The 12,278-nt window shown below is 37.7% G+C and overlaps 1 protein-coding gene across 1 annotated transcript; it reads left to right on the top strand.

Annotated features, from left to right (window-relative positions):
• Positions 1 to 6,472: 6,472 nt before the first annotated feature.
• On the top strand, positions 6,473 to 10,669 carry LOC113344064 (ribosomal RNA-processing protein 8-like). The gene is made up of 8 exons (XM_026588121.1): positions 6,473 to 6,757; positions 6,854 to 6,967; positions 7,061 to 7,175; positions 7,294 to 7,388; positions 9,787 to 9,893; positions 9,987 to 10,101; positions 10,184 to 10,228; positions 10,354 to 10,669. Exons 1-8 carry the CDS (start codon positions 6,569 to 6,571, stop codon positions 10,426 to 10,428), a joined length of 855 nt encoding a protein of 284 aa, XP_026443906.1. The 5' UTR covers positions 6,473 to 6,568; the 3' UTR covers positions 10,429 to 10,669.
• The last annotated feature ends 1,609 nt before the right edge of the window (positions 10,670 to 12,278 follow it).

Genomic DNA, 12,278 nt, shown 5'->3' on the forward strand with positions numbered 1-12,278 from the left:
CCAAACAGAATTGCTCGTGGGTCTGGAAAGGAGTGCAGAAGCAAATTCATTTTATCAAAGAACATAGTAGATGGAGAGTTGGTAAAGGAGATAAGATTAAGATTTGGTTAGATGTTTGGATGACAGGCCTGAATGTTCCACCAAATCCAAAACAGGGAACTAGTGACTGTGAAAACTATATCTTGGTACAAGAATTGCTACTTAATGGAGGTAGACAGTGGAATGCCTCTCTAGTGACCCATCTGTTTGAACCTGAAACTGCAGAGTTAATCTTGAACATGAGAGTCTCAATTGCTGCACCTGATAAACTCATATGGAACTTGACAAGAAATGGAAATTTAACCCTCATGTAGGTAACATGCAAGTGTCATTAAAGATTGAAGGGACGGATTTAAGTTGGAAGGAGTTCTGGAAAATACAAGGATGGCCAAAAGTGAAACACTTTTGGTGGAAGTGCTTAGATGACATCATGCCTACGAAGGAAAGGCTTTCTAGAAACTGCAGACACATAAATCGTGACTGTCCTTTTTGTGGCCAGTATGAGGAAACTACTATGCATGTTCTCTTCTCATGTACGTTCTCTATGGCTGTTTGGATGTTAGTGTCGGGTAGGTATATAGTACTATCAGGAACACACACTAATGTAGCTTCAATATTTGAAATGTGGATGAGCAACAGCTAACAACAAATTATCACACCAGGGTGGTTAACAATGGCTATGACAGTTTCATAGACAATCTGGAATGAACGTTGTGAGGTTAATTTTCAAAACAAAAAGGTTGATCCAAGGGAAGTGGCTAGGAGGACCATTAGTTTTGCAGACTACATCAGCAAACTGAATTTGCAAAACCAGTTACAAAGCACTAATATCTCAAGCCTTATTTCTCCAAAATCAGTTTGAAAATCACCTGCATCTCCATATTTTATTATCAACTGTGATGCATCATATGATAGTAACTCTGAACTAACTGGTGTTGCACTTGTTTTGCGTGATTTCACATGCAAATGGTGGGGATGCTCATCAAAATGCTATGCAGGAATAAAGAATTCAGAGCATGCAGAGTGCCTAGCGTTTTTTGATGTTGTTAACTGGAGTAAGGAATTGCACCACACTCATGTAGTTTTAAAGATTGATTTACAAGGAATCGGAAGCTATATCAACAAAGTAGAAACAGTTATTGCGTGGGAAAATGAATACATTCTATTAGATGCTTTAGATGTTTTAAAAACTATTCATTATTGGTTATGTCATTATGTTCCTAGATATTGTAATAAGGGGTATTTTGCGTTTCCTCCCCTTTAAAGATAGCTAATTAGCGTTTCCTCCCCAAATAGATTCAAATTAGTGTTTCCTCCCATCGTTAGGAATTCCATCAATTGCTCGGTTAGGTGAGTCAGCACCCGTGCACGCGTGTCATAAACTGTACACGTGTTTCTTGACCTACCCAAAATACCCTCCACTAAAGAACTAGTTCATAATCATCTCATCCATTGTCGCAATAGCAGAACTAAAATATGTTAATTCTTCATAGCCCAAAACCTGAACCTGGAATCCATCATCAATTCCTCCATTCACCATTCCTATCACCACTTCAGAGACTTCTCATCTTGGACCTAATTTCTCCATATACCAACTCGAGCTGCTGGTGCTAAGAATCAACCAAAAACCCACCTTCAGCTTATTTCCAATTCTTTATTCTCTGTAAACCCCATATCGATTGCTGTAGCTTCATCTCTTGCAACTCCGAATTGATCATATCCATCTGTTTCATCTCAAATTTCAATCACCGTTATTGAAAATTACCATGAACAGTCTCAAATCCCCAATTCAGAACACTAATTGAAACCCTAACTTAATTTTCTATCAATCCATCTTATTAATGCTCAACTAACACCCATCTCCGCAATCCATTAATTCAACGGCAGCAACAACTTCTTTTAATCTAGGCACCATCTTTCTATCAAATTCAGATTCGGATCAAATCCACTCTTAATCGTCACCAATCATCTTCAATTACGGCAGCAATATCAATCTGAATAAACTTTCCCCAATCTCTACTTTATTTCCAATCACCATTGATCGCAGCAAACAAATATAAATTACTGAACGAATAAAAACCCTTGTTCGATCGTTTTGCATATAGTGGAATCAAATTTAACAATTTTTATCTTTTCATTGGACCGTTACATGAAGTTATAGATGAAGAATTAGGGTTTGGTGCTCAGATTGATTTGGGTGTCTAAGTTTGATGATTCTGTCTGGGGTTTGTCGAATTGGAGATTGAGAAATTGAATTAGATGATAGATATGGCGATTCTGAGTTGAATTAGATGAATTTAGAGAGTGGGTCTGGTTTTGATTGTTGGTGGTGGTCAATTACAGATGAGACGATGAATGAGTTTGGTGAATCGTTTGAAGCAATATATCTCAGATGAGACGATGAATTGTTGGAGTTGCTAGTGATGATGTATTTCCATTGAAGATGTAGATGAGTGATTTGAGTCTGAGTCTCAGACTCAGGGAATAAGACCGTAAATCAAGTCAGGGAAATAAATGAGGGTATTTTGGTAATTGAACACGCCACGTGTATATTTCTGCCACGTATATCTCCTTGCTGACTCATCTAACTGGAAATTGGATTGAAAACTTAACGATGAAAGGAAACACTAATTTGAATCTATGTGGGGAGGAAACGCTAATTAGCTATCTTTAAAGGGGATGAAACGCAAAATACCCCTTGTAATAAACCTGCTGACAAACTCGCAAATTTTAGCAGGAAATTTGGAGTCACTAGAGTCTGGTTTGACAAACCACCTATAGTATCATTGAGAATCAGTTGATCCAAGACAATGTACCAGTTTCAGTTTAATATATTTCTCATCTTTAGGCCAGTTCCTATGGGTGTGGCAAACCAAAAAGTTTGCCATTTTTGCACCCACTATGGGGCTGGCAAACTGGACTGGCTAAGTGAAAATTTTCCACTTAGCCAGGCCAGGTCAAGTCTACACCGTTAGGTGTTTACTACACCGCTAGCGGCTCTTATAAGACCTACCGGTCTAGTTTACACCGCTGAGTAGAATCTGACCCAACGGCCATAAATGTCCCCCTTATAAATACCACATTCCTCTACCATTTTAACTCACACCTTCTTCCTATTTTCTTAGATTTTCCAATGGCTCAAAACATGTCTATGGCTCAATTCATAAAAGAGCAACATGCGGCCGAAAATCAAAGAGTTGCACTTCGATCTAGTGTGCAAAATGAATTAAGAAGAGCAAATAGTTGAAGAGTTGCACAGCAGCGCAATTTTAGCACGTTAGAAGATGAATGCATCTGCAGGAATTATGTTTTCTACACTAATCATCCAATCCATGATGGCGCATTACGGCTTATTCCATTTTCGGAACGTGTTTTAATGAAATTTGAAGAAGAAACAGCGAACCTCAACAATTGCAATTTGATGGTGTTGGGTGCTCGGTTCTCCATAATTTCCAAGAATGTTAACAAGTATATTGGTATGATAAGGGAAGAGGCTCGAAACATGAGAAGTGGTGAAACCCTGCTGGAGATTGATCAAAGATGTCATGCAAAGTGGCTCCGTGACAACGGAGAGAAGTTCCGATATGCAAGTTGTTATGAAATCTTAAAAGTGTTGTCCCAATTTAATCTAGCTTATCAATTCTAAGTTCTCAATTTTAATTTATGTAGAAAACTTGAAATGAAGATTATTATTTATCAAACAAAAGTGCAATTACATTAACGATTTAAACAAACCACGATTCATATTAACGACTAACAAAACTCTCAAACTAACGATTATCACCAAATACATAATCCCCTAAGCCTGTTGGATCTTGTGAAAACTCATTATTTGGACTCTGAGATGGTGGTTGAGTAGCATCAGGCGATTCATAACCTTGAAATGGTATCAGAGCCATTGGAGGTGCTTGAAATCGGTGAAATGATGAACTTGTTGGGGTATAAATTACGGATTGCCTAAATGCATCCAAATTGACGTGTCCACCACCAGGAGTAAGTACAGGACCTTGAGGAATGAAACCAAGAGGAGACTGGAAATCCGTCTCCAAGTTTGTTGTTGTTGGTGGTAGCTGAGTCTTTTCCACCAGAGTCTCTTCCATCGGAGTGTGATGACGACTTCTACGACTTCCACTTGCACGATTTCTTGTTTTCTCTCACCGGGAATTTGAGAACTTGACCCTAACGGAGTCTCAGGTAATTCATAACTCATACTCTCCCTCAAAGCCTGCATTTGACTCGAGTGAAAATTGCGGAATTGATTGGTAAAAAGCGCAAAATTGTTCATCTCGGTCTGATACTCTTCTTTTGTTGCCACCACATTATCGTATGGATAGCTCAGCTCCATACTTTCACTAGTAAGTGGAACTGTAACAACATCTCCACTTGGTGATAAAGTCTAGACTTCCCAAGATAATGGAGGCGTATGTGACGACCCCATTTGACTGCTAGGGTACGTACATGGTTCGCCCGTCGGTTGTGGGGGTTGGGATGGAAGATCTGTAAGTGGCAAATTGCCAATTGCTGAAAAGTCAACACTACCTAAGTTTTGTGGATGAACATCAATATTTAGCACGCATACCTTTTGGACCAACTGTAGTAATCATAGTCGTTTTCTGGTACTTGGATCAAATCATCAGCTTCTTCCCAAGGTTGTCCATTATTTATCAACTTTATCCAATCATCATGTGAAATAATTGAAGTTGGAAAAGGGTTGATTGCTTTTACCTTTCTTCCTTGTAGCTGAAACAGATGTCTTTCTCCGTAGTACCAAATACCCTGACCACTAACTGGACTGTAAAACACAAGTCGCTTAAGGCTTAACTGAAGCATGGCTTGTGCCACTGGTTCAGTGAACTCATCAATTACTGTATACGGCGCTGGCGTAATGTTGATACTAGTTCTGACCACTTGTTGCACTATTTGCATAGCAGCAACATTTTGACCATCGTTAATCTGGCCAATCCAATTATCAGCTTTGTACTTGTACACGAGTGGAAAAATTAATCGTTTATCGTGAAGATCAGGTTTGCCGACCGTAAAATAAGTATACCACCAATACTGAAAAATGAAATTGACGAAAATTGATGTGTTAGTACATTCACCACTGAAAAATAACATTGATAATAAATCTAATAAATAGTTCTTACCTCCAATACGACCCAAAATGCATTTAAGCTAATTGAGCAATCACCGAGACATATGTACAGCTCAGCTAAAATTGCAGAACCCCAATCATAATTTGGCGCTTTACTTAAATCTTCTAAAGATTTCAGAAAACTAATTAATGACACTGTGCTAGCATTGGGGGAAAAAACTTGGCCTAATATCTATAATACAAAAATCCGTTCAAACTCGGGATAATCTTCAGCTCTGTTTATCCCCTTCTCATGGTAACGGCTCAAAAAAGCCTTCAACCCAGACACTCTTAATCCATATGAGTGTAAGTCTCTGGATTCTGGCTTTCCTCCAGTATCATTTGAGTACAAGGGGAGTAATTGTTTCCATCTTCCTTCTGATATCTACTTTAATTGGTTAAATTGTACTATTTCACCCTCACTTTTTATTCCAGTCAACATATACAAATCTAACGGTGTGAACCCTAAAACAACATGGTCATAAAATTAAAGTTTATATGTGGAACTAAAATTTGTATCAAACTAAAATGAAAAAATTGAATCTCTAAAAATTAAAATTTGTTTATGAACTAAAAATTTAACTACTGAATGGAAGAAATAGAACTTACCACACTCGAAATCCTTGAAAAACAACGTATTTGCAGTGTTCCACTGACGTTCACAAATAACTCGCACAATTTGAGTCATGTGGTTTTTGCCTTTCATGAAATATAAACGCTGCCAAGGATATCTTCTCAAGGATTCTCGAACAGGTTCGGGAAGTAACTCATAAATTTCACTTAGCTCAGACCACCCACCTCTTAATTTAGGTAATAAAACTCGCTCGGGATGGTTACATAAATGCGTAGATGCTACACCAGATCCAACTAGTTGCCTAACATTAGCGAACTCGTGCTCTTTATCCTGAACCCATACGATATCACTATCTGCAACAGATTTTCCTTTTTCTTTCCTGTTTCTTTTCCTTTGTCTATCTTTTTTGGAACTACTCATTTTTAAAAAATCGTTCTGGTCTGCTCTCTAGAGAAGGGAAGAACGAAAAAAATTTTGTGAATGAAAACTGAAGGAAATAGGGGTATTTATAGGCGGTAGAGCACCGACCGTGGACGGTCGAAATTAAACCGCTAGACCTGGCGATCGCTAGTACACCTCTAGCGGTGTAGTCTTGACCGCTAGGTGGAGACTCGATCGCTTATCCTTTTCTCCATAGTGACGCGGCCAGTTTGCCGGACCACCTGGCATGGTAAATGGATGGGTTAGCCACCCCATGGGAACCGACCTTAAATCCCTGTAACTAGACAAACCCTAACCGAAGATTCCAGAGGAACGGCATCGTATAACTTCTTCCCAGTAAAACTAACCTGAAATCCCTTCTTTCTTTCAAGATTTCAGCTATGGAGAGCGGAAAACGAAAAAGGAATAGAAAAAAGAAAAACTCTAATTCAGATTCTCATGATCACCCAAAGAAGCTCGTCTCTGCCCCTCAAAAATCATCTTCTGTAGATAACTCCAACTCGAAGCGTAGAAAAACCAATGCAGTAGTACCTGATGGAGGAGGAAAACAATTGACTTTCCTGGAAAAGGTTTTAGCTTTCCATCTCTTCAAACCCCAGAACCCTATATTCCAATTTTTTTTTATTGAAATTTCTGTTTGTTTTTGTATGTGTGTGATTGTGTAGGCGAAAGCTAGGTTATCTGGTGGACATTTCAGGATGATAAATGAGAAATTATATACTTGCAGTGGTGAAGAAGCACTCAATTATTTCAAAGAAGATCCTTCTTTGTTTAATATGGTAAAGGCCTTAAACCCCTAAACAATGAAACTAAACATTTTTATTTTGTGAGTTTTAATTTATTTTTTTATATTTATTGTTGTTGTTGGGTAGTATCATACTGGATATCAAGAGCAAATGTCACATTGGCCTGAGACGCCAGTTAATGTTATTATCCAATGGCTTAAAGAACATGACCCGTATTTGATTGTTGCTGATTTTGGCTGTGGTGAGAATTTTGATACGCTTTTTATTATTAAGTTTTTCTTTGTTATTTTGGTAAGAGGTGAAGATTATTTTGATTGATGTTTGAATCTTTTTTTTTCTTATTTGTTGTTGTACTCTAGGGGATGCTCGTCTAGCTAAAAATGTGAAGAACAAAGTCTTTTCAATTGATCTTGTTTCGAATGACCCTTCTGTCATTGCTTGTGACATGTCAAATGTAAGTATTTTTTCATTCAAAATACTTCTTTATTACCTGAAACTTGTTTGGGGTAACCCCATTCGAGTCCCCACACTATTACATTCTTAATAGTTCTAGGCAAAAGTCTCCCGATTTGTTACTTAAATGCAGCTACAAGACCAAAACAAAAACCCTTCAAATGACCCAATCGTTGATGGCACTTTGGTCCTTTTATTACTAGAGTTAGCCTTCAGGAGATGGCATTATCAGTAGTTTTGTTATCTCCATAGATTCTATGTTTTTTTAATCTGTGATCTGGGGATACTTTAAACTCCAAGCGCTCGCCATGGTTTAAATCTTGGCTTGAAGGTTGGCTGTTACAGCTTCATAATGCCTACCTGCTATTCGAAAATTACAAAACTAGGCTGGGCAATTGAGAATTTTGTACCAGCAATAGTGTATCCCCAGGCTGAACGGAAGTGTCTGCAAAGAGTAAGTATGTTTGGGTTAAGAGAACCAACATTAGCAACTTCTAGAATGAGATAGAGAAAATTCTGGTTTCTAGTCCTTTGCTTAAGATTAGATATGTAGGTTGCAATAGTTTTGATTAAGCTATGAGGGGTTCATCCTGAAGCTGTCAATCTACCATCTTAAGTAATGTGTTTGTTGTGGCTCAGAAGTTGACTTTTTCTAGGATTCCCGGTTGAACTCCTAGTGGGCCAAACTCTTTATATGTCACGTGGAAAAAGAAGAGACGGTAAAATGCTCAAGAACCATTCTAGTATTTTGTGATGATACAGAACTATTACTGAAACTTAACCAAGTCTGTGTGATGATTGTGGGCTGTCTTCGGCGGACGGGGTTGCTATCTTTTTCTTCTACACATTATGCACTTATTCTTACGCAATGTCGTTGCAAGCTTATTAAATTTTGATGGAGAAATTGTTAGTTAAGTGATTTTCATTTCTTACATTACCTGGAAGGGGAAACCAGTTCTCTGGAGGGGTAACAGTTAATTGCACCAAACACAGCTTGTTTTAAAGAGTCATGTTTGACGGCCTGGTGCAATACTATGTGCTCAAATTTGATGCTTGGTACCACATTTCTTATGTGACATCAGTTTCACAACGCCATAACTTATTTTTCAAGTAGGATATGCAGTGACTGGCATCTTCGAGGAAGTCTGTATGAAAGTGGTAAGAAGCCTTCATATCCATCATTAAAATGCAGCATTCTTTGTTGCCATTTGCAGACACCCCTCACTTTCTCATCTATGGATGCTGTTTTTGTCTAGAAAATCAGCTAATTGTTGCTTGTAGCTGCAAGACCAGGAAAAATGTGACAAATCATGCAATCCGTGATGGCATAATTTGACATGCCATGTACAAGAGTTAGGATTCAGGAGATGCATCCATGAATTTCTGTATGTTTTGTTTTATCTTAGGTCTGTATTCCTAGAGATAATTGTTAAAAATTAGACCCTCATCCTGGTCTGAATCTCGGTTGGCTGGTGCAGTTCCATAATGCCTACCTGCAAAATTGAAAATTATTAAAGCAGCCAGTTGGACTCACTGTACATTGTAATAATAATAGTATCCCAGTTCCTGGGCAAAATTGATTCGTCTGCATAGATATCTTAGTTCTTAATAATTATACATGGGTTAACAGCATCAATGTTAGGGCTTTTCTGGTGAGATAGAGAAAATATTGAGTTTGTAGTCCTTTGCCCTAGATAGGATCTGTTGGTTGCAATAATTTTTATTAAGCTATCTGGAATTCATCCTGAAGCTGTCTACCTTCTTGAGTAATGAGTTTGCAGGGGATTAGAAGTTGGCCTTTTCCCGGGTGCCCAAACGAGCTCCTAGTGGAGTTTGCTCTTTATCTCACATTGGAAAAGAAGAGAGTGTAATGCAAAAAGAACAACTGTAGCACTGTACAATGATAAATATATGCTACTGAAACTAAGACATTCGAGTTAAATGATAAAATGGTGGGCTGTCAACCCCGCAGATGAGCTTGGTAGCTTTTTCTTCAACACATTTTGCACATAGTATTTCATTTCCTTTGTTATGCATGAAACACATTGCTATTTTGAGTTTACAAAATATTGATTGGGAAAATGTGAAAGGGTCCTCATGTGATTCTTACATAACCTGGAGGGTTGAAGGGTTCACGGTAATAGCATAAAATGTACCTTGTTGAAACATGCATGGTTTTATGGCTTGATGCAAATATCACCAGTTCAACTTTGATGCCTCGTCCTAATTTCTTAATGATGGTTGATTCAAGTATTAAAATATGGATTTCTTATGTGACATTGTGACTCTAAGGTTCACCACGCCTTAACTTATTTCTCTAGTGGTGTATGTAATGACTGCATTGTCCAAGAAAGTCTGTATGAAAAGTAATAAGAAGCCTTCATTTTGTCCTTTTCCAGACACCCCTTGCTTCTTCATCAGTGGATGTTGCAGTTTTCTGTCTTTCATTGATGGGGACCAACTTCCCTAGTTATCTTACGGAAGCGCATAGAGTTCTTAACTCAAGGTAATCCCCAGAACTCGTGCATAACCTTGATTTGTTTTTTTGGTAAATTTATTATTGCTAGTTCATAACTAGTGTTAAAATGGCATGTTGCAGTGGTTGGCTCTTAATAGCTGAGGTTAGAAGCAGGTTTGACCCAAACAACGGAGGAACAGCTCCTGATGGGTTTCTAAAAGCTGTCCGTGATCTTGGATTTACTTTAACATCTAAGGTTGATGATATATCTCTTCTCTGACAAAAAATATCTCTTGCTTGTTATGCACGTCTGCTTGTTAAATGTGTAACTTGTGCAGGACTACTCAAATAAGATGTTTCTCTTGTTCTTCTTCAAGAAAAAGGTATAATGTACTACTTTACTTGATATTGTTTATTATAACATGAAGCTCAGAAGAATTTTTGGTTATGTTATATCACAATTGAATTCCTACCAACTACTAAAATCAAGCATCCCCTTTCTTTTCAGCAAGAGAAGCGGAAGTCAAAGAACAAAGAAATTGAATGGCCAACCCTGAAGCCGTGTTTATATAAGCGTCGGTGATGTGTTTCTGTTTCAAGGTGATCTGCTGTTGTTTCATAGTACTTAACATTGTGATTTGAGTTGTTTCATAGTACTTAAAATTGTGATTTGAGTTCGTATATTATTTTCTGTATAATGATTCATCATGGTAATCACCAAGTTCTGTTAGTGTAATTGGTGTTTGCCATTTAGAAGTGAACTATTATGATCGGAAACTGATCTTACTACAATTCCCACCTTACCTTGCCAAACGTAAAAACTGTTAGTACTTTATTATTGTGCACCCTTTTCAGTAAAACCATGTGGGGTAATGCTTATGGAAATCAAATAACCAAGTGTCAGTGTGATTGGCCTTTACTATTCACACGAAACCTTGTTTGGACACGGATTCCATCAAGAAGGTTTTTTTTGGGTGCGCCAGGCCTGTGCAGTAGTGCAACACAAAGGCGACACATGAGAACCGAGTAGCAAGGTTCATAAGTTAATTTAATATCTTTTTAGTCGGTAAGGTTCATAAGTTAATCGGTTTAGTAGTTTACGGTGTGATGGCAATTTCTCCGTGAAAAAAAATTAATTTAATATCGTGTGAGCTCAAGAAGTTTCATAAGTTACAAAAGTCATTTCCTTTTCATTTGATGGACCTAACATGACCGACGCTTTAGTCATAGTGGTCTTGCCAAAGTAGTATGGAAGCTTTGATATTCAACCCTTGTGCACTGTTTGTTTGTCGGAAAAACTTTTCACATTGAAAATGAGTTCATTCAAGAACAACTTTTTCAAACAGTTCTTGACTTATCTATTACAACACTATGCACCTACTGTATGGATAGTAATTTTCTTTTCATAACTTACTAGCGGCTTAACAGCGATTGACTCTTGGTCCTTGGACTTTGTTTTTCTGTTAAGGGCACCCTCCACCGTCATTCCTAGTTTCATTTTTCAAACAACCCCACCCCCACCCACCAGTCTCTTTCCCTAGTCTACATCTCTTAACCACCAAATAATCCCAATATTTGCGGTCAAGGACTTTAGCCACTCGGACAATTTGTCAATGGTCTCTAGTGTTTTACTCGATCAAAGTTTGATCAAACTAATAACCATTTCTTAACCCCAGCCATGGGATAGGTCCCGATTTGCGGCATTTAGTGCAGTGTACTTCTTTCATTGACCTCAACTACCTCTCTTTTTGGAAAAGAGATACTATCATTTTTTAAACTTGACCTATTTTTAGGCTAAAATGAAAAAGTGAAAGTATCTCTTTTCCAAATATGGAGGGACTATTATATTTGCACAAGTAAATTTTAACTCTTTATGAATTCTTTTACAATGTCTCTAAACTAGTATTGATATCAATCCCTGGAGTTACTTTGTTATAAAAATCAAAAATCTATATTCGGCTAGAAAAATAATTGGCCGATCAAGTTAAGAAGTCATAAGACGACTATATTAAGTATTTTTCTAAGTGAGAATGTGTCCTCAAGCTGCTCAGAACATATCTTTAATGTTCCAGATGAAGGAAATGGATCTCAAGGAAAAGAACATATCTTTAATGTTCCAGATGAAGGAAATGGATCTCAAGGAAAAAAACCTGGAAAATCTTATTATCTCCAGAAACAAAGATCAAAGTGTTGATTATGTTGTTGACAGAATGCAGAATATGCTTCAGGGATGGCAGGGAAGTCTTGTAAGTCAGGCAGGAAGATTTACACAAATTCAGTCTTCCTTAAGCTCTACTGCTCAGTACCAGATGAGTGTTTTTCTTCTTCCAGACAAAACTCATGACAGAATAAACAGGATTCAAAGGAACTATTTCTGGAATAAAAAGAAAAAGAAAAATTATTGGCCTTGGCTTTAAGGATTCAAAAAAAAAT

This window comes from Papaver somniferum, unplaced genomic scaffold, assembly GCF_003573695.1.
Source record: "Papaver somniferum cultivar HN1 unplaced genomic scaffold, ASM357369v1 unplaced-scaffold_70, whole genome shotgun sequence".
Lineage (NCBI taxonomy): Eukaryota > Viridiplantae > Streptophyta > Magnoliopsida > Ranunculales > Papaveraceae > Papaver > Papaver somniferum.